The sequence below is a fragment of the Molothrus aeneus genome, chromosome 6 (assembly GCF_037042795.1).
Source record: "Molothrus aeneus isolate 106 chromosome 6, BPBGC_Maene_1.0, whole genome shotgun sequence".
NCBI lineage: Eukaryota > Metazoa > Chordata > Aves > Passeriformes > Icteridae > Molothrus > Molothrus aeneus.
The window spans coordinates 28,232,265-28,255,891 of NC_089651.1; the positions used below are offsets into that span (position 1 = coordinate 28,232,265).

Consider the following 23,627-nt stretch of genomic DNA (forward strand, 5'->3'; position numbering starts at 1 on the left):
AAGTTTTAAACTACTGAGTGCTGAACTTCATACTGAGAGCAGACATAAGGTAAACTGATTAATGAGCAGCAACTCAGCAGGTAAGAATAATTTCTGTCTCTTTGCAGGAAGGACCAAAGTCACAGGACGAGAAAAGGAAGATTGTCCTAAGAGCTTTACTGATACTAGTATGTTTAACCACAGGCAGCTGAAGCAGGCAGTGTCATCAAGTTAAATACTTTCCTCCTAATCATACACAGGATAATCTAGTGCTTTCCTTCCTTTCTTGTTAGGTTAAAAGATGCTCTTCTAAAAGCACCTGCCTATATGCTGTACCAAAAATAGATGAGAAGCATTCAGAACAACAGCTTACTCTGACCTTTAAATCCTCTTGTTTTAATCCTTCTGTAGCATCAATCACTGTACATGTACATGCAGCATGCTGCAATTCCCAAAAGACACTCACAAACTCCTGAAAAAAATTGTCCAGTGACACCAGGCAAGAGGACATGTTTCATATGTAACCCTTTACATTCACCATCTTTACCACATTCTTGATCTGCATCAGTATGTCTAAACCCAAGATAACTGAGGATATTTACAACAGCATTCTACTAACAAGTGTTACCTACAATGTAACACTACTGTCCTAAGAGTGGACTGTCAACTCTGTTCGCGCCATTTCTTACCTGAAGTTTGCACATATATCCACAGTGATGTGGTCTTTCAAATGGCAAAATCTATCCCTAAAAGTAATTTATAAATAATGCCTCCAACTGAGGTAAGCAGTCAAAGAAATTTGTTCAAAACTGATCTATTCCAAATGAAAATACAGTTGTATTGAAGAATAATTGCAGACCCACGTCAGTGACCCTTCCCTCTATCTCTAAGAGAATACTAGAGCATCTTTACAGACATCAAGTTCTTGGGAAAAAAAAAGTACATCACAGTAAAAATCAAAAGGTTTCAAAGACCACACTGGGTTTTTGCTCATAAAAGGAGCCTAAATTGGGAGATAAGTTTTCTAGCCAATGCAGTGAATTTTTGTAAACTGCAGATGTAACATCCATACAGAAAAGAGAGACACAATTTCAAGTCATGGGCTTTCACAAGTTTTAGTTAGAACAGCTTTCCCTCTTAAAGGAAAGTAAACACCTACCATGTATCTATATTACATAATAAAGTGACATCTAAAGACTATCTTATTTAGGAACAACTAATAAAAGGAACTAATAAAACAACTAATAAAAGGAACAACTAATAAAAGCACGTGGAAACATAAGAACATAAGCTCTCTTTTGATCAGAATAATTTAAAATCAAATACTGTTAATCTTTCAATTAAGGACTTGTTAGTAAATTTGTTCAGGGATTGACAGTTTAAAGAAAGGAAAATGAATGCTGGATGAATGAGAGCAATGCCTGAGAGACCATGACAAGCTGAAAGAAGGCAAGGAAGGAGTGGTGGCTTACAACATTTGAAACATCATCCTACATCTTCTCTACAGAGTTGCAGAAATAGCTCTCTGCCTCAAATTAGGACTCTAGACCTGCTCTTCCAGCAACAGAGACTTTGAGGACAGCTGCTCACCTAACTTATCTACTACATCGATCTTTTCATTAACAGAAATAAAGGCAGACTGCCACAGAATCAAGACACTGCCTTTTTTAAGGTTAGCTTGCCAACTTCCAAGCAAAACTTACATGGCCTTCCATGCCTTCCTGAGGACTCCAGTCTTTCCAGCTGTTTCTTCCAGCTTTTAGCCGTATCACCTCATCTGGCCACTGCAGCTCTTTCCTTTTTGACACGTTGATCCCTTCCAGTACTTGACTGGGATCCATTAACTATAAGTAGGAATTGAGTTTTGACTGTTAGTTCAGCTAAAATTTAAAAGAAACAGATAAACTGTAACCTTTTGCATAATTCCAGATAATTGACTTTAACCCACTGAAATTGATTTCTGACAAATTTCAAGGTTGGAAACTTGAGCTCCAGGCTCTCCAAGCCCAAAGAGCACTGAATTTGGAAATGATGCTGTGGTTTCAGACACCAGTGAATAAGGTGAATATGCCAGTTCACTGAAGCAACAGCCCTGGTTCCATTCCCCACCTCATTCAGTTATACTAGCTCATGGCAGGACTGGGGAGCTGGCACAACAAAAGCATTGGCAGCACACAGTCTAGTAACAGGGAAAAGTTAAGTGATGATGAGCTGTTACGATAGGTTCATTACTTCTTACAGAATATCTTAAGAAACTTGGGGAATTAATTGTTAGGCAGGAGAAGTATTTATCTACTAGCATGGTTAGTTGAGACCCACTCCATGTTTTGAAGTAAACTAGCCTTTCCACAGGGCAAGCAGGAGAAAACTCCTGAAAAATTCTTCCTATTTAAGGACAGAGAGAACTCCATAATGTCCACTATCCAAAGGCACATATCCACTTTATCCTCCTCACACAGAGGATTAGCAAGCAGCTTCATAAAAAGGGCCCTTGCCTGCAAACAAAAGCTATTAAGCACAGACCTGAAAAATTAACTTTGCCCACTATGACGCAATTTACGAAAGATTACTTAAACTGAGGTGGTAACAGCAATGAAATCATGTTTATTATGATCTAACCTCTTGAAAAGGTTAGGTCATAATAAACTTCTTGAGGTTTCCCGCAAGTATAATGCCAAAGACATGTACGTGGGGCTAATAAGAGCTAAGAAAGAATGCAAGAATAAACATTCCTGGATTTTCACAAAACAAGTAAGGCTGCCATGATTAACTTAGTCAATAGTGAATTGTTTGCTGCTCAGTAAACCCTGAAGTGGGTATAACCAAAGAATAAATACATATGAAAGTGAAAGCAGGTATTTTACACTTACTTTTGCAGAAAATCTACTTGGCTTCAAAGAAAAAAAGCTTTCTATCCTGCAAATGAAGCTGTTTACCTTTCATACATTACAGCAAGTAAAGCTAAACTAAATATGAAGTGGAACTGAGTTCCAGTGACATTCTCAGAGCTGCACTACAGCAAAAAAAAAAAAAAAAAAAAAAAAAAAAAAAAAAAAAAAAAAAAAAATTAAACAAGGAACATACAGGAAGGCTGCTTGTCCAGAACACCTTTTCTTTACATTAATTCTCCAAACATAACTGCACAGAAACTGTATACCAGATATTCTAGAACGTGTATTTTTAAGTAGCGATTTCAACAACATATAAAGGAAGAACTAACAAAAGCACGTGGAAACGTAAGTTAACTTGTTCTTCTAGACTATTCACCTGGATTCTGTAAATAACGTCATCCTTTTTGGCTTGCATTTGGTTTGCAGGGCTTGCACTGCCACCTGACTGAGTTTCAGCTGCATTACTCCCTCCTTCTGTCCCTAGAAAGCCCACAAGGGCATGCTGTTTACAGGCTGGGATGCTTTGGCTGGAGCTGCTAGAAGAGGGCAGTCCATGCTGCACGCTGACCCCAGTCTGGCCAGTAGGTTCCATTTGGTTGACCATAGACAGGCGGGACTGGATGGATGAGGGGAGGTTGCGAAGGGATATCTGACTGGTGGAAGAGCGCCGGCAAGGCACAAAGCCCGCTGTGGATGTGCGAAGAGATGAATGACGGCTGCCGTAGCAGTAGGATGAATGGCTAGCGACTGAGGCACGGGCAGGGGAATGTCTGACAAGGCTGGACTGCACAGAGTGGGAGCTGTGACTGGTGCCTAAAAGTAAAAGATACACAATCAGGAAAGTTTGATAAAGCCTCCCAGACACAACAGATTGCCAACACAAATGTTTTGCACAGATATACAAAACTGATTGTCTAACCAACATCATCTGAAACAGATGTACTGCAGAAGATCTCTGCTGCATCTCACATAGCAGTATATTTCAATACATTCCATTCAGCTTATCTCAGAATTTCATGTTCTGTTCAATTCACAATCCCTATCAGACAAGTACCTTGAAAAATGTCTTGCACTTTCTGCATGAACAATTTCTTACTAAACATTAGCACTTCAGTTTACCATACTTGAGGCAATAAGAAAGGTAGATGCCCATGTTTTAAAATAATATCCTTGATCACACATTCAAAGTCTGGGTCAAAAAATTCATTAGAACAAAGTTATTTTAAAACGAGTTCAAATTTAATACATTTGAAGCTATAAACAAATTGCAGTTTATGAGCATTGGTGTAATTTTCTCCTATACTTATTTGCAGATAACTCTCCTCAGCTGATAGATCTAATTATGTTCATACAAATCCATACATCTGTATTTTCTTTGTGAGTAAAGGCAATGTTTGAAAGACTTTCTCAGCTTTAGTGTTTGTCACCTCCTTAACTAGAGTTCACTATGGACCCTTGGATAGATTCAGTTAGAATACTGTGCAAATAAGAAAACTTGTTTCACTGTATAAATAAGAAATATAAACATTCCCAAAAAATGATGAGTTCAGCATTTGCAAACAACAGAAGTGAAATATCCAGTCTGTAGAAACCTGTTTTAAAAAGTTATTTAATCTACTTGTCAGCACAACTATATCCCTATTTATCAGATCTGTCTGGGAACCTTGTATTGCATAAAACAGTACTGTAGTTTGAGATGAATCCAGCAACTCTTAGCACGACATAAAATCACATCACTTTAGTTTGCTTTTTCTTTTAACTTAGGCCAAAGAGCTGAAAGGCCTGTTCTAGCTATAGGACCGAATTTGTATGAAGTTGTCTCTTTGTTTCAACTTTACCCAGAGTGGAGGGATGAGCTGGTGGATGAGCTGCAGGAAAAGTTGTGGGATGAGCTGCCACAGGAGGGTGCTGTACTGCTCCAGGTCCCTGCCCTGCAGTTGCATTCCCTCCTCCTTGTGACATGCTGCTCTGTGACTCATTGATAGTTGCATTGTTACTTGTGCAAGAAGCTCCACCTCCAGCATCTGAATCTTCAATATTTCCACCACTATTGCAGCCAGCTCCACAGCCTTTCCTTAGTCTGGAAACACAATGCAAGTGATACATTAATGCACACCTCCTAATCATTAGTATTCTAAGAAATGCTTCATGACATGCAAAAGGATCAGCACAATCCACAGCATTTCCTAAAATCAGTTAAAACCTGACTTTATTTTCTCAGAATATGCTTTGCAAATATATTTTGCAAAGCAAAATTGCAAAAAATTGCAGTCTCTTAGAAAGTCTCTGCTTTCTAAGAGACTGCAATTTTTTTCATGACAGCTATTCAGTAACCTTATTTATGACAAGTCAAGTGCTCATATAAATTAGCTTTTTAAAAATGATTCCACCTCTGAAATACAATACAGTGATAAAATTCCAACTCAAATGCTCATAGAACATCCTGGTTATTTTGGAACAATTTAATAAAACTTATGCTACTTAACACACTAGTCATGTGTAACTGTTACACTGCAAAAATCTTTGTCTACACAGATTAGCAAGGAAAATGTTTCCTGGATTTTTAATGTATTTGGTTTCTGTTACCTTCAGTAAAGCACTCACAATTGTTTGAAGCACATGCTGAACACTCAGACAGTAGGTTAGCCATCATTTTCCAGCAGACATAACCACAGTTTTTTCACCACATTGTTTACACTAATAAGCTTCAAATGGACACAAACACCACAGCACATTTCCTCCTCCCTTCAATTCCTACTTTCATTTTTCTTTTCTGTCACACTCAAGTACACTGAGCACTCCTTTCCAATTTTTTTTGTCCCAGGACACAGAATCCTGAAGCATAAATCTTGGATTCAAATACTGCTGTGTGTCATGCTTTCACTTGTTATTCTGTCAAGTTGGACAAGCTGATGGCAATAGGAGACAAATACCACAGACTGCAGTAAATGTGGCATTTTTGGCACTCTGGGTGAAGCAGCATGTTCTGTTCTGATATGCTGCAGATGGCTAAGATAAATACAACCATCAGAGCAGCTACAGGACTGTTCAGACCACAGCACAAGCTCCTGGAACTACTAAGAACCGGGATGCACATTTCTGAATGGCACACAGCTCCCACTGTTGCTTTTGGAGCCAGTCATAGAGGGCCAGAAGTGCAGTAAAAGTTCTCATGGCCTATAAAACACAGCACAGCAAGAGTTTGTATTGGATTACCCAGGGGTCATGTGGGGAAACAATTATATCATTCCAGTTACTTCTTCTAGCACTAACATACAGCATTATGTAACATATAAGCACTTGTGAGATTTTGAACAACAGCTAAAGCTTGCATAACTATGGATGAGCATGCTTTAAAGCATTAACATAGGCACTCTCATGCTAAGTATCTGCCAGACAGGAATCCTACCAAACAGTCCTGATTCTGTAAAGATGGTATTAGAGACTGCAAAAGCCATCATACTGAAAAAACACAGTACAGAATTTGCATTGTGTCTCATTATCAGACCTAACATTAGATCTGAAGTTGCAGTTCATGCATCTAGACTTTATCTTCTTGTCTCTGAGCTCTCATTTACATAGTTTGTGGTATATTACTCAGCCTTGGAGATTAATCCTGTACCAAAGCAGTTGCCATATGTTACTGATGTGCCTAAAATAAGAGTCAAGTTTTATTTATTTTAATGTGACTGAATATTATAAATTATGCTGTGTTGGGCCTGTGCAAGACTAGTTAATGGAATGAGAGCATGAACACACACTAATGAGAACCCCTTTCCTCAGTTCACCTGTGCCACGTAGACACTATGAAGTTTCTGATGTTTCCTAAGCTGATGGCTCCCCCAAGAATGTCCTTTAGCTGTTCATGACTATCTGAATAGGAAGTAGTCAAAGGTGAGACATAGATTGGGTATCCAATTGGCTGGTCACAAGAAGAGTTGATCATGTTCCTCAGAGCTTGTTTAGCATTTTGGATACTTCCTCTTTCTGGATTACGATTACGCAGGAAGACAAGCTCCTGCTGTTGTCCTGCCCACAGGCCACGTACACACTCCTTATTGACCTGCAAAAGCCAAGAAGAGAGGCTGTGTCAGAAAGCGAAGCAATGAGAGCATGTGGTGACTGCTGCATTATACCAAAGCCTTTGTGAGCACATGCAGTATTGCACTGCAGGACTGCCAGCATTCGCATGCAGTTCTTTTACAGGCTGAACCTAGGGGCACAGGCTGCAACAGTGAGCATAAACAAATTTAAGAAGGGGATGAGAAATAAGTGAGAGGGAACTGATTTTCTGATACAATACTTGCACTGTATGAGAAGAACCAGCCCTATTAATAACAAAACAGTAAAGATTTCAGTTGAGGCAGCAGTTTGGTATAGTTATTAAAATACACCTCAGCTTGCTGTCACACTGTGAAATGTACACAAAGCTTACCTTAATGACCCTGAAACTGAGATAGCGCTTATTGAGCATAATGATTTTATATTCATTGGTGCCATCGTCCATCACGTGGCGCAGAGCAAGAAGGGACGGAGAATTGGAAAGAACTGCACTTCGCCAAGCAGGGTCCCCTTCATGTGCTATAACTAGATTTTCTTCATGAGTTGTTATAGCTTCATAAAGGACAGAAGGATCATCGTATTCATCTGGAGAAGTGAAGTGATCCTGTTTCCAATAATACATGTTCATTGAACTATGATTAACATTTCAGATGTAACTACATATAAAAATAGAACATTTCACACCTCAAACTTTTAAAATGATCAGTGCATAACACAAAGTTAGCCACAACCAGTATCAAATACCTATTTAAGAACACTGTTAAAGATGACTTATTTTACAACAGATTGGTTCTGTTTGCTTGTATTTGCTTAAACTTAAAACCAAAATGATTAGAAGGACCTGCCTATCACTGATTCAAGTAAATTTCTATTTATACTGCTGGCAGAAGCTTTTTCGTTTTAGCTTCTCTTCTTATTCATAAACTTCCAACTGTAAAACGCTCTTAAGTAAAGCGCTGATTATTCACTGAGACTGTACTATATGAAAATAGCAATAAGAAGAAAAACAATATTTACTATTAAAAAGTTCACATTAATGCTTGAGGACAAACTTCTTCAGCATCAAGACAACTTACATTACTATAAAGACAACTTACATTACTGCCAAATAATGTAGTCAAATAAAAATAGTCAAATAAAAACTAAAACACAAAACAAACAAAACACAAAACCTGCAAGTTTAATTCAGTATTGAGTAACATTACTTTCTGGCTAAAGAAGCATTGTGGTTAATAGCTAAATTTCCACACTGACTGAAGCCTGGGTATGCTGATGCACTGCAAGTGAATTAAATCATTTTTCACAGATTAACAGAATAATGTTCAGAACTTTTATTTTTTCACTGTTACTGTGACCTGTTTTTCTCTGTCTCTTCATTCTTTGACTTCAATCAAAGCCATTTTGCACAGCAACCCTCTGAGAACACTTAGAGAGTTGTTGCAGTGGTACCTCTGCTGGTTTCAACAACAATTTGGTAATTATTCTGCTTTGCTGTATGCACTCCTATCACACACCTTCTCCTAGATTCAGAAAGTTTGTATTACATGAATAAGTTAATTCAATCACTGCTAGTTTTGGGAGGCTCCAGACTGCAATGGAGGCAAAAAAAAAGAAACCTTTATTGTTAATTTTTAAACTGCAACTAAGATTTGATTACTTATTATGATTTTCAAGCAATCTATTCTTCCTGAGTACCAACACTTCTCCCCCCTTACAGAGTGCTTATCACTAAGTATAGGTTTTCTTGTACTTGCTGAGTTAATACGTGCACTGGTCAGAATTTGAGAATCTTTACACACACTTCACTACAAAGACAAATTCTAATTTCAGCTTATGGAAAAGCAACCTTCTCATTCTCACCTGAAACTTGTGATTACAACACTTCAAAGTTAAAAGAACAAGAAAAAAAACTCCCACTGGAGGAGAGGACTATGCAGCTTTGAACGCATAACCTTTTAAACCAATTACCTATGTGTAGGGAGGGAAGAGGGAAAATATCAGAGAAGCTGTTCATAAGGGAAATCGCTAGATAGGTATGAAACAGGGCTTGACATCTTCTCTGATCTACAGTTAATGTAATTTTCAAGCTCTGAGCATAAACAGCATTCCCTTTTCCTCTGTATCACCTTCCAAAAAAAGTTGTAATAAATCAAAGGACAAGACACAATAGTCCCTCGTTTTCAGTAGTCAATTTCTATCACAGTCCTTTTATTATCATCCTCGTTTTCCTTTCTCCCAGCCACTAATTTTTAAAAGAAAAAATGCACAAAATTGAAAAACTAGACACATTGTTCTGTGTAATCTCTCACTTGATGTAGCTTCAGTGACATCCGTATTCCAGGGACCACTACTTTCCTCAGTAATTCCATGTCAGCAAAGATCCATTCATCTCTAATTGAAGATATACGGAAGTCACCCTTAAATAGGGCATGCAGGCCATACAAGAAGGATTCCAGGTTACTGTTGAGGGGGAAAAAATGAAAACAACCCAGATATTAACAGAAGTACATATCCACAGTTATAACTGAAAAGAAACTACTGAGCTGCACAGAAAGGCACGCAATTCTTCTCTACCACGGTAAGCTACAGGATAAGATGGGGAAAAAAATTGTGTGTAAAAAAATTTGGTACATCAGATGTCTACCTGCACTGAACAGGTAATGAACAAACTATACATGCAACAGACTATTTACATGGACTAAAGCAAACAAATATCATGAGGAGTGCCTGATTTAAAGAAACTGTTTTCAATTACTAAGCTAACTTAAGAGTGAAGAATCATACATGCTCTGATGAATCTTGCAAATCCATACATAAACAACCTTCAAGATGGCTAGAACTTAGAGGAATTAATCAACAGTTGCCCTGAAATTGAAGTAGAACAGGTTTTATAGTCAGCATCCAGCTGACCAATAGCTTCCACATCCAATTATGCTTCTTTTCAAGCCATCACCTTGTGATTTCCTGAACCTTATAGCTGTATTTTACATTTGCTTTCTAAAATTGAGGCTGTCAGTCTGCAAGAAAATTGCCATATGACAACAGATTTGAGCTGAAGACTTGTACAAAACACAACTGTTTGCCACAGAGCCGCCTAAACTGTGATATTTACCACAACGATCTCATCTAACATCCACCAAGACATATCAGTTTTTCATTTTAAGAAACTTTCCTCTTTTCCCCCTAAATTCCATATAGGACATCTAGTTGGTGCAGGAAATGGAGCTTACTTATAGATCTCAGACAGTTCTAAACTGGTTATAGCCAGTCCTTACCCATACCAGAACTCCCATCTTGAATTAGTTCAATAAAACAATACACTCAGCTGCAAGTCCTCCCACATTTGCTCTTCTATAGTTACACTTCAGTGGTTGTTGTAATGAAGTTACACAGCACATTTGCCCAGCTTAAGGCAAGACGGCATTAATTATCTATTTCTTCTATGAAAAGATACTAATCTAAAACCTAATCTAAGAACTCAGAGGGATTTTGAGGATAGGAAACTTAGAGCAACAACATTTTATTACCTAGACATATGATGTGAAGCTGTTCCCAATGCTCTCCGCCCCAGAACACACAGTCCATAACACAGTGTCACTAGGGGTGAGTCTTTACTTGAATCCAGTGGCTTGTAATAACAAAAGAAAAAATAAGTTAGGTGAATGGAAAAAAAGACATGGCCACTGAAAAGGAAGATCCTGCCAGATGAAGTAAAAAGACCCCAACACAGCAGTTCTCAAGTGTGTGTATGTACCTACCACAACAGTCACTCTTAAAAAAACAATTCTGATTTAAAGTCTGAGCAAGAGTTTTACAAGTATTTAAGAATATTTGTAAAGGTGAACACCTATATATGGTTATTTGAAATAAGAAATTGTAAGCTAAAGAGATGCATGCTACATTCCTCATCGTGCGTATCTTGCAGGCAAACTGCTGATTAGCTAAATTATAGGGTTTAGACAAAAATATTTTCTGTGCATACAGAGGATTATCACTGGTTATGAGTATTTAAGCCTGATTTACCTGACAACTTCCCTGGACTACAGCTTTAAGTCAAGGGGTTAGTTAGGGGAAACTTACCCTCAGTTCAAGGCCAGTAGTATAGCCAGGGTATATAATGCCCTAGCAAATGGCATCATTCAATTAAGTGATTAAATCTGATTTTCATACATATACAAAATATTTAATGTTCATTTCTTGGAGGGAAATAATTTTCTTTGACTGTTGTTTGTCCTTTGACCACAGGACACTAAGTCTTACCCCTGTTAAAACAGGCTTTAACTGATCTTTTATCTCCAAAGCAAAACTGAACCCTTAAGTCTTGGGTCCTTCACTAAACATGTAAATTCCATTTGCTTCTCCTGATGAATGTCAAGTGTTTTGGGCCTGCAGCCTTAATGGGTGGGAGCTAAGGCTTGGATCTACCCCTGAGACACAGCGGAGCCAGCAAAGATGGGTTATTTTAAATTGTGTGGTGACAAGCTTTTTTTTTCCCCCCTCCCTTTTTGTTCACAGAGGATAGCTGGGGAAGTTTGCTGTGCCAAATAGTTGGAATGTGTTTTTTCTCCTCTTTCTCCCCCTTCAAAACAAAACGAGAAAATTTTATGCTGTGAATTCTGTTAATGGGAAACATAAATCCAAACTGTAGTGCAGCATTACTGGGCCTAGGCACCTATTTATATTCCTGTCGCTTTAATCTCAATCAATGTCTGCTTATTGTCAAAGGCAAAGTTAATTTGACACAGTTATTTTGTAAACAGTAAAAAGTCAAGGCATTCCTCTACAAACATACTAACACTCCTATTTAAAAGGTGGAAGGATTGTGGAAAGAAGAAAAGGTTGAAAGTAGGATGATTGTTTACACAAGCCAACAATTCCAGTGGTCCAAGGAAATGGTATTGTGCGATCACTGAGAAAGAAGGAGTGAGTCTAAGCTGGAAATAGGTATCTTAGGTTTTAGGGATTTTTGTTTTGGAGTTTTTTTGTTTAAGTTGGGGTTGATTTGTGAACACTGATACCTAAGTACGAAACATCAATTCTGCAGACATACCTTTCTAATGTCTAAGATTCAACTGGTTCATTTGAGCTGGCAAATAAAATTCATTAATGAACTGGTTAAACCGTATAGTGCTTGCAGAATCTATTAAATTCACATCTCAGAACTGGAAGATCAAAATAATTTCAATCAAACACTTTAATTATACATACTTATTTTAAAAATCAGCATGAAACCCATCTGTAAGTCAAACCAACAGGAAAAAAGTGACATCATCCTTACCTTTTCTCTTCGAGAGCAGCAATATTCTATCCAGTTCAAATATATCATACAGAAGCTCTCTCGTGAGATCCCTGCCAGACGGTGGTCATAATCCTCATCAATATTGGGGTTAAATGTTGGGTCTACATCCACATAATTGCGGTCTGTGCACAGCCGCAGGCCCTCCTGCATTGTCTCATTAGCTAACCATTCCTCTAGCTTGGGGGAGGTTGTGACATAATAGATAATTCCCTGAAACAGTAGCAGTTAAAAATATGAGTCAATACTGCAATTTAAAAAAACCCCGTCAATCTCAATGTTTCAACTAATTTGAATTTTTGTGGTGAAAATGAACAGAACTGATACACAGTAGCATTGATATTGTTCACAGGTACAACAGATTTGCATAGAAAACACAATACAGGTGGTGCATAGGAGTATTTTTCAAAGACTGTCAGGATTTTGAAGCCTACACTAAAGGAATAAGGAGAGGAAAAAAAGGATGGGATAAGATCCTCACTGTAATTTTTGCAGAAAACAAATACATAGAAATTTTTATTTAGTTAACACAGAGGCTTAGATACAGACTTTCTAAAGAATTCTAAATTTTTTTAAAAAGCTAAAACACTAAACAATTTAAGACCCCTGTGCTAGGGAACAACTTGTGTGCATGTGTGAGTAAGTATCTTGGAAATATATTAACCTGAAAATTTTCAGCTCTCAGAAAGAGTAGCTTATGAAAAATCTCAATTAGTGCACCGATTGCCTAAAAGGATCTGAGGTTACAGTCATCTTAGAATTGGAAGAGAGGGTTTGTTTCTTTTTTAAGAACCAAAGATAGGTTTGGACAGCTTATGAAGACCAAAGCAGCTTGGCTTTCTCTTAAGAAACAAACAAACCAACTTCTTTTTTTACAACAGAGCTATTGTATTTCAGTAACGGTTTAAAGTTCCTATTCCAGCTTCAGCTAGGAGGTGTGCTCTCTCTGATCTAGAGTACAGGGTCATTGTCCTGCTCATGTGCTGGACTTCTGAGTCACCGTGAGTACAAGAAACTGTCCTCCTTTGCAGGAGGTGTTCATACATCTGTAATTATCACCTCACCCCATGATCCTCATGTGACAGACATGATGGGTTCAAGACACTGAGCAGCTCCCAGGTGTAGCCCAGCCAGCCTCCCCCCACAGGCTGCACTGAGCCAAACCGCACCTTCACATAGTAGGTGGTAAGAATTTTCCGGAGATCAAAGACTTGGAGCATGGAAGCTGCACTGTTGTCAGTGATGCTGTAACCCTCCAGAACATACTTTGTTACAAGCACTTCCCAAGCCAGCCAACGCTGCCCAAAGGCTGCATTAAAGGAAAGCATGTGAGGAAGGTGGCCTGGTTCACAGCAACAAAAACCTTCATCTTCCTCTACACCTTCAGTGATGGCCTCTACTTCTCGTTGCTGACAGTAAGTTCCTTAGGAGAAAATAGAGGAAAGAGTTGAATGCTTTATATGATTGCTTTAATGTGAACTTGTGTTTAGAAGACTTGAGATGTCAAGCTATTTCCAATTAAATTCTTTTAACAGTAAGTGAACTATCCACTAACAAACACAAAAGATTTAGATAGCCTAATTTATCACTCTAGGATCCCATTTTAGTTAGGTTTCACTAACAAGTAGCCATGTTGCACTAAAATGGAAAGAGGGACTTAGCGTCAAATGACAGGAGCATCCAGAGGCCCTGCAGGCCATTTTCAAAGCAATTTATTAACAGGACAGAACTGAAAATAACTTCAATTTCTAAAGCAGAAGCCTACTTTTTAGTGCAGACAACTAAGGACATCTAAGACACTCACCTCTGAATTCAAGCCCCCTCAGCTGGAAGGTGACCAAGCCGTTTCCTATCTCTATAAGGTGTACTAGTGCATTGAGGTAGTCAGAGGCTAGGATGAAGCAGTCCCCAGTACTGTAGTTTCCCCAGCGACCCAACAACAAGTCTCCACATAAGCTGTGCTGAAGGGAACGGGTTAAATGCTCATAGAAGATAGAATTCAGGTTGTTATCATCTGAACCTGCAGGAAGATTGGATTTAGGTTATCTGAAACTGCAGAAAAACATCAAGTTTGATTTACTTCACATTGAATCCTATCTTATTCTTAACCACAATACTGTTTCAAGGTCATACTCTATCCCCCACTTTCCCCTTTTTATGAGACAACTACTCCAAATGAATCCCAAGTGACATTTGTATTTTGGACCAAATTTTTTCTTAGTCACTCCTCCATTTCCCAAATTATTCCTTCAGTTCCATTCATGCATCTCCCATCAACCTATTCAAGATAATAAAGTGCAAAAGCAAATGGAGCACAGACATCTCAGTGATGTCTGTTGTACTCATTACCATAACAATGAGACACCCTCAAACAATACTTGGTACTTTTTGAATTACTTAAGAATAAAAAGCAAAACAGTTTAATGCCTGCTGCAATTATAAATAAAAAGGTAAATGCAAACCTAAGAAATCAAAAAACTTATGGGAGAGCCTAAAGAATAAAGCAAGAGAGATGACAGAAGAAAAACTAACAGTAGACAGAGCAACAGCTGTTGGACATGGTTGGACAAGATCAGAGGGCAAAGTGATCATGAATCCTATAAAAATCCAATAAAAAGCCATTTACATTTGGAAAAAAAAGGCACTAGAAGAAAACACAAACCTAAAAAAAAAAAAAAACCCCACAAAAAGAAACCCAACAACCCACTTCCCAAATGCCACCCCCCCCCAAAAAAAAAAAACCAACCCCCCCAAAAACCCCAAACCAGCTGTCAAAATCCATCTAGGAGAGCTACCTGGATTCCGATCCAGCTGCGAAGCCAGTCTAGTATTTGAATGATCCACACGTTTTGTGCTGTAAAGAATAAAATAAAACATACTTAATGCAAAAAACATTACTGCAAGAATGTCTAAGCAAAGAACTAATAATACAGTGTTCAATATTCCCAGTGAAATAGTTTCAAAAAGTTATTTTAAAATAATTTCAGATGCATATTTTCTGCTCTTCTCATATGCAAAAGTATTTTTTGTGTATGATAGTATTATAATGCCTAATAAAGTGTGTCCACAGTAAATAGCAATACGATAATCTTGCACTTTAGATGAAAGTGCATACATTTTCTTGGGTACGAAGTTTTAGATGTGAGAATAAATTAGGACCAATTAAATCAGCCCAGCTAACATTTCAGTAGACTTTAGTGAAAGATTAATTTTTAGACAGTTCTTTCATTATCTGAAATTACAACTATAATGCTTTAATCTAAGATTTGGAACATTGCATTTAAACTGTTCTAATGTTAGAAGGGAAATAAATACCAGAAATATCCATTCAACTTGCCCTACTCTGTTTATATAATATTTTATTGGTCTGATAAGCTCTCTATTGCTGATAGTGTAAGAGAAATAAAACAAAAAGAAACATATTCTGACCTGAAGATTCTTTTACTACTGATCCCACCTTGAACAAAAAAAACCAATCACTTTGAAATATTTTTGTATTAAGTTCAGCCAGTTTTGCTGTGAGCAGAACAATAACGAACACAGGTAAAACACACCTACGAATTGGTCCCCAAAAACTTTTTATACATAAACTCACTTTTTGATTAAAATTACACTTCACAATACCATGAATTTCATGTTTAAAATACCAGGATGGCATAACACTATGTAGAAATTACTTTAGCAGCTGAAGCAAATGATCCTGGTGTAAAAAACAGCTGCTACAGTATTTCAGAAACAAGTTCAGTGAAAACTTTCAGTGCTTTATACTAGTTTTCTCTGGGGAAAAAACAATAACAGAAATTCACAAGTTAAAAAAAAAACAACCAAAAAAACACCCCAAACCAACATTTCAGACATACCTAGTCTATTAAAAACAAATTATTTAAAACTTTCTTGTTTCACCTACTTGTAGTCTCTTTCCCAGAATTTAACAGGCCTGGCATATGAAGTGATGAATATTGCACTTCCCAGAAAAGGATTCAGTGGAGTAGAGAAGAAAGCTGACACAACTGCTTGGACAAATAACATGGCAGAATCTGTAGGATACGAGAATTAAGGAAAGCAAGGCAACAACTACTTTTTTTTTAGTTTCTGTGATTGTGTTCAATACAGACAGCAACACTAATGAAGAGCAAAACAAGATCTCTATGAATTTCTATGCAGCAAAGATGTTTGTAGGATTTCCAGCATTAAGGGGATTCTTTTTGATTTTAAAAACAGAAATAGATGGAAATCTGGCACTAGACATGACAGTCATTGCCAAAAATTCAGTTGAAAATACTAACTCAACACTCCATTCAAACCAGCCTACAGAAGTTTAAAATGCAAAACTCAAGGACTAAAACCATAATGACTCCTGCAAAAGGGAATGACTATCAAAAGGAAAATCATGTGATTTTCAGAATTACTTCTGGTTTCTTTTTTTTTTTTTTTTTAACATCAGGATGCTATTCCTACCATTACCATATAATTCACAGCATTGTAACACGGCAGAAAGTGTGCACAGCTTCTTTGTAAATACTCACTAGACAAACCTGCTCTTTCAGCAGTTTTACCCCATAACACAGAATCCATTACAATGCAGTACTCAGAAGTTATAAATAGATGACTTCAGAAGAAGGCTTGCATTTTCAAAGGATACGTGGCACAGCAAAGGGCTGGGCAAAAGCATGGAAGGCAGACCCCCATGTGATCTGCCAGGGAGCAATGTAGGTATATACAAATCTCAATTTATAAAAGAGTTCCCAAAGCTACAGGGAAAAAAAGAAAGAGAAAAACAATTCAGTATTTTCAATAACAATCAACATGCCTTGCATCCTGAGGAATTTACTGGTCATCCTAGAGTTCTTACTGATCTACCAGAAGCTTTGAGACTTCAAAAAAGGATGTCGTTATAAAAGCAAGTAACATAAGATGCACTTCCTAGTTCTACATACAAACTCAGGAGATGTTTAGAAACTTACATATGGTTTCTCAAGCCAACAGAAATGCTTTGGGAAAGAGACGTCTTAGCTGCCTTACAGCATATCTATTACAGTACAAAAGACTGAGAATCTGCAAGATTACCTATCAGACAGGACTATCCATCTGTTTTCCCCTTTGGATGAACTGAAACACCTAAAAACAGAGTGAAAAGTTACCTTGCTGAAGAGTATGGACATGAAGAAGAGATCTAGCAGCATGGTCTCAGTAAAACTTTTGTAATCAAAAGTAAAGAAGAGCACTGTGAAAATAACAGTGACATACTGGCACGTTGGGCTACTGAATGATGAACGCAGTAACTTCAAGCCAGCTATTGTGATCATTAAAGCACCCAACCTGTGTAAGGAAGTCACACAAAACAGTTATTACCTGTTATCTGAAAGGGGTTTAAAGACCACTTAAGCTGTGCTGTCATGCAATATCAATCTCTTCAAACTTTGACTTGGGTTTGCTTTTGGAATTGGGGGCAAAGGGTGTTAATGATTTGTTGTTTTTTTAAAGATAACATCTGATTTTTTTTTAAAAAAAGGTTACCATCTAAATCTTTTCATCAGTACTCTCAAGCCAATCAATGTTCAAGATTATTTCTAAGCATGCCACTAAAAAAGAAAAAAAAATTAGGAGATGAAATATCCTTGTGGTCTGAAGAAAAATCTGGTCTTTAGGTTATGAATACTAAAATCCAAAAGTGCTAGATTAATCATCAAGAGGATGTTAATGAACACTGGATTATCATTTCCTGCATGACTATACTGCTCTAATTTCTATTGAGGGAACAGCAATTTTTTTCAGACATAGCAACTGACATACCAAAGGGTTATTAAAAAAAGAAGTTAAAGTAACATAACGGCAACGTTCCTCCCAAAGGTCTCATAGTGACTGTGATAATGAGCCCAAAGCAAGAACTTACTAGATGCAAGGATTAAAATTAAGGAAGCCAAAAAAGCCACACACCACCCCACAAAATAAATCTAGCAACTTGCCTCCCAAAATATTTTCTGTTTAGTTTCAATATTTATACTCTTTTATTCCTAAGAATAGAATTTCAAATCCAAAAAAGACACCTGGTTACTGTTTCTTGGAGGCAAAAAATGCAGGGCTTATTATTGAGCTATCATTTGCTGAGACAGTCAGATACACTGCTCAAGGGATTATAACTAAGATTCAATTTAAGAAGCAGTGTGCAATTCCACCTGGATATGGATTATACTTAGGGGCTAGGAAGCCTGGGGAATTCCTTGATGAGTGAAGAAAGGTGCAGAGGGGCAGCACACTGGTACACCAACTCAGAGAGCAAGTCTGAAATTTACACTTGATAAACTACCAGAACATATCAACACTAGCTTGAACTTGCCATTTGGATAAGCATATTATAGACTCTGTAGCTCAACAAGCAAACTTATCACAGTACTAGGTAATTCCACAACATGCCATCTTCACAGTATATGCTAGGAGTTGAATGATTTATCTTTGCAGGAGTGTCCTGTTTACCAGTGTAATACTCCAATCAGTTTAAGTCAGCTTTATGCAGGTTTTCAAATAAAGAAAAGCTTTATTTATTCTTTGCCTTACTCTTAATACAATACCATTAAGGTATTCTGTCTTCCCATTGATGCCAGAAGTCACTATTTAATTTCCCACCACAGCAGACATACTCAAGATTACTTAATAGCCTTTTCTACTTACTCAGTATCCAGTTTCTTTGGACTAGCAATATTCTTAGCGCTGCTACTAAGCTCATTGAGGACTATCAGTGGATAGATAACATTCTTCTCTACAAAAAGGAGCCAAATGTGAAGTTTCTCAAACCACATAACATGTGCAGCATCTGTCAAGATATATTAAAAAGAAGAAATCAGATGGCACTGTCAAATCAAAAACACCTGGTTATAAAATAAAGACTCTTCATTTAATCAACTTGGAATAACTGTTCCCTTACAATGAACTTTGGTAGTTTATTTAAGCAAAATAAAGAGAAGTTCCTGTCAGCAGCCCCAGTAGAATTTTTGCACTGTTCACACAACAACAGAACAGTTGGCAAGCTACTTGCTTACTGTATGCAGAAGGAAACAAACTGGGTTCCACCTCTCCAATAATTTCAACATTGCTCTTGATGAAACTGTTTGAAATGATGCCTTTTGTCTCACACAAAAGGATGTTTTTCAACCCTATTCAATTTGAAGGACTCCTGATTTACAGCTCTACAGAAGAGCCTATGTAACCTGCCAACACAAATGTCTGTCACTTGAGCAACTTCTTTTAAACTTCTACAAGAATTGTAAGGTGTTTCAAATTACTGCAAATTAAGATAAAAAAATTTGTTCTACAATATAGGCTAGAAGATTTAATGTCAAAAGTTGTGGTAAACATTGATGCCTACATAAAGGGCAACAACTGTAGCTTTTCTAGTTTTAGAGATTAAAGACTTGATGCATTTAGTTGCACTTTACACTTCTTCCAGATAAAAATCTGACATCATACTACAATTGCTATTCATATTTATCCATCTTTACATGCAATCACTGGGAAAAAAATCCTACAAGTTAGACATCAATGAAAAGACCACACTGAATGGCTGCTACAAAGGTAGAAAGTTTGTGAATCAATTCTGATAATTCTCTGCTCCTGAAAGCAGCAGAATGCTCCCTTATTTTGACAATTATTTGAAAAGAAAAACCAAAATAGTTCCAATTTTGTCCAAGGCAGTTTAGACAGGAGTTTCTTAAGTCTGCTGTTAACAATAAAAACATTCCAACAGTGAAGTCCCCACAATCGACCACAACATTTATCCATTCTGGAAAACTAATAAGCAGTGTAACTTCATCTTTTTTGCATCTCTGGGGAAAAATTCCATGAAAACATAGGCCTTAGCCTAATGCTAAAGCCTAACATAGGCTAACAGCCTAACATGCTAAGCTGCAAGCACATATCTATGCAGATCAAGTTGTAAGACTGGTCCCTTGGTGTCTTCATCTATCAGTTGACCACTCACTATTTTCTGTGGTTAAACATGTCAACAATACTATTAAAAACCAAATAAGTGCCAGAATGAAGTCTCCACCAGCACTCGTCACACCTAATCCTCTAAAACATCTGAAAACTTAATATATTGAGGAAATACATACATAGGAAACACACTCAATCTTTATGAAAAATTATTGAGGCAATCACAAGCACAAACTTCACCACTCAAGATTTTGAAGACTATGTTTTAATGGAACTGCTCTGAGATAATGTTAACACTCATATTATCATCATCAGTTAAGAGATACATAAAATGTCACGGAATCAAAGCATGAGGAACTGAGAAACAAATACATTTATAGATCAGAAGTTATGAAATTCCAGTGGTGAGAAAACTAAAGAGATGAAGTAAATCAATAGGTAACACAAGTTGGTCAGCAGCTAGCTACAGCAAGTTGAAGGAAGTGTTACAGACAATACTTACTCCGGACTTCAAACTGATGGTATTCCTTGGTTTTCAGCAGCGGGTGAGAAAAGCAATGCCAAGGAAGCTGCTTTCGGAGTTGAGGCAGAACATAATGGGTCACAAAGCCCACCGTACCCACCAATGCATAGAGAACATAACTTAAAATAGGCTAAAAAAAGAATTGAAGAAATTAAGATCTGTGTTTTATAAAAAACATAAAATAATACTTTGCTAGTGTATTTTCCAGCATATGAGCGGATGCTCCTGCAATACTAATGCATCTCTTCATGAGAAACTGTACTACCAATTTTAAGATAAAACAAGAAACCCTGTGAGAAAAAAACCTTCATATCTAACAAATTTTCACTAAGCTGAAATGTACTTTCAAGTAAAAATAGTACACCAATCTTTTTTCACAGTCCATTGCTTCTGACCCATATACATTTTATAAAGGTATTATTCTCTAAAGGCTGAACCCAATTTACATTTCCATCTGCTAGATAAAAGGAGGTATAAGCAAATCATTAGTTTCACATTCACTTGAGAAGGTAAGAAGCCTCCCACAAGACCAATCCCTTCCACAGAAGTCACAAAGTACTGTAAAATTAACAAGGGATGATGGTTGGATTTCACAACAATGCTTTCTACACATTAAAATTTTCTCTAAATTTCTACATTAAGTCTAGATAATTGCAAAACTAGGATTGCATTATCTTGTCATAAGCTCTTGGTGAATTCTGTGAAGCCCAAGCCTATTGAAATATACAACTGGTGAAGAGCATACAGCTCAGTCTCTCAAACATGGGGGAAAGCAACATTCAGGTGGAGTGCTGAAATCCAGCCATACAATAATAGAAGGGATATTTTCCTCAGAAAGCACAAGTACACATGCTTAAGTAATGCACTTCACCATGAAGACGTGAAATTACCTAAATGCATATGCTTTTAAAAATTAGTTTCTTACTTTATGCAGAATGTATTCTAAAATACATGCCAGAAATTTTCATTTGCCTTACATAAGGCTATTCATCAGCTAGCCAATGGTTTCATAATAGGAATACCAAAATAAGAAACTCAGTAACTGCAGCTCTTGAGGGAAACGCTTTACTTAAACTGAAGCACAGGATCTAGTCCCGTGCCATTATCATCAAGAGCCACAGATACACATTAAAAGTATCCAAAGCACTAGCTACAATGACAAGTCAAAAACTTTAAACTCAAATGATCTTTAAAGTCCTGTAAATAATCATTCCAATAATGGCATACTGCCCTATACTACAGTCTACGAAGAGCCACGCCAGCATGGAACTGCTGAGTCAAGGTTCAGCCCCTCATACTTAAGGCACAAAACATTTTAAACATTGTTTTAAAGTTTCATTTTTCCTTATTTCAAAACAATTCTGACACTATCTGAGATCGATGACTCAAAAGAGGGTATTTTGTGTCAGAGGCTATAATAAAAATCTAAAACATAGGAAGAAACTAGGAAAGAGCTAAGGAAGATGATCTTTTGAGCACATAAAAGTGAAGACCTTCAGTCAGTCACGTACTTATCATGCTATATATTTAAATACCAGCTAAAATTACCCAGAAGATGCAGTGAACTACCAGAATACACTTTATATCACACCACAGTATTTGCATACAAAAGGCAAGTTGAAGACACAAGGTAACATCTTACCTGTAAAACTGTAAATACTGTACTGACATGAATTGCAAAATAGAGGACACCAATCACTATACACACTATCAGGTCAGACTGCAATCGTTCACTCTGTGGAGTCAAAATAAAATAATTTTAGAAAATACCAGCTTTGACTGACCTGTTAGAATCATTAAAGTTGGAAACTATCCCCAAGATAGAGTGCAACATTTCAATACCTCCTTAATACACAAATGCAGTAACACTGAAAATTATTAAAGATTTTTAAAATTATGCTATTGTTAACTACTTCTACTGAAGTTATGTGAAATTTCACAAGACAAACCTTACAGCTAAGAGCATCAGTTCAGCTAAGTCAAAGACTCATAGTGGGGCAGGACAAATCAATATATCAAATATTTTCTCTAATCCTGGACTGTGAGGTGGTGTAAGGGTCCCCCGATGAAAGCACTGGAAGGGACAATCAAATTTCCCCTTTATGATCTAAGAAGTGCTTAGACTAGAGGGCAGTTAAGAGCCCTGGAGGAGTGCTGCTGAGGCCAAGGTACCAACCAGGTGAAACAACCAGGCTCTTTAACCCTCTTCTGACATTGTAGAAGGGTACAGGATAGCTTTGGAATGACCCCGAGGAACGAGTCTGAACTTTCCATTACTCCCAAAGAATGAAAATAAGCCATTGATAACGGGCAAGCCCCGCCTCAAGACCTGTAATGCCAGCCGCAGCCACAAGGGGGCAATGCGTACTTAAGGCCTCAAGTGTAGATTTACCACTCTAAAAACAGCATCAATATTTACAGCCCAGAAAAATCATTAAAGGATTATCTGCTCCAAAATTGGACAAATAATTACACACAGCAATTATTGCTGTAAAGCCTTAACTTCCTGAGCTACAACTTGCTTTTTTTTAATCAGTTGTCCTGATTTTAAAAACCACAGTAAGAAAGACTATCAAAATCCTCAGCTCCTCTGCCCCCTTGAAGACTAATACCAAGTTTGAGAGCTAAAGAGGAGCTTGCAGCTCCTGTGGTAACTCTTTCCTGCTAAATGTTAAAAGAATCGCAGTTTCTCTGCTCTAAATATTTATTTGCAGTTTCCACACACTGCACCTCATCATGCTTCTAACTGCTGTATTATGACAAACCCAGCTACAGAGCTCAGCCTAAAGCTGAGCCCTACACAAAGCTAAATGCATATTCAACCTTCTTTGGTACAAGTTAAACATATTAAGCTTCTTAAGTCTCTTACTTATTGCTACATTGTGTCAAAAAGAATAATGTTCAAATATTACTACTTCCATAAATATGGAAGTAGTAATATTTAAAC

At 37.3% G+C, this 23,627-nt stretch overlaps 1 protein-coding gene across 8 annotated transcripts in view; it reads right to left on the reverse strand.

Annotated features, from left to right (window-relative positions):
* The window catches only part of PCNX1 (pecanex 1), an 89,419-nt gene that overhangs the window by 7,330 nt on the left and 58,462 nt on the right, over positions 1-23,627 (reverse strand). For all 8 annotated transcript variants that reach the window (XR_010783864.1, XM_066552747.1, XM_066552746.1 and 5 more), the window contains 17 exons: positions 22,323-22,415; positions 20,660-20,810; positions 18,898-19,039; positions 17,370-17,547; positions 16,871-16,979; positions 16,136-16,265; positions 15,024-15,082; positions 14,033-14,248; positions 13,398-13,651; positions 12,211-12,441; positions 10,460-10,560; positions 9,242-9,392; positions 7,306-7,536; positions 6,659-6,933; positions 4,709-4,950; positions 3,247-3,683; positions 1,683-1,823 (listed from right to left, as the gene is read on the reverse strand). Coding sequence is in view for 7 of the 8 variants with exons in the window: in XM_066552747.1 (XP_066408844.1) it covers positions 1,683-1,823; positions 3,247-3,683; positions 4,709-4,950; positions 6,659-6,933; positions 7,306-7,536; positions 9,242-9,392; positions 10,460-10,560; positions 12,211-12,441; positions 13,398-13,651; positions 14,033-14,248; positions 15,024-15,082; positions 16,136-16,265; positions 16,871-16,979; positions 17,370-17,547; positions 18,898-19,039; positions 20,660-20,810; positions 22,323-22,415 (3,141 nt within the window). In the remaining variant the exon portion in view is untranslated. The remainder of the gene's footprint in view (positions 1-1,682; positions 1,824-3,246; positions 3,684-4,708; positions 4,951-6,658; positions 6,934-7,305; positions 7,537-9,241; positions 9,393-10,459; positions 10,561-12,210; positions 12,442-13,397; positions 13,652-14,032; positions 14,249-15,023; positions 15,083-16,135; positions 16,266-16,870; positions 16,980-17,369; positions 17,548-18,897; positions 19,040-20,659; positions 20,811-22,322; positions 22,416-23,627) is intronic.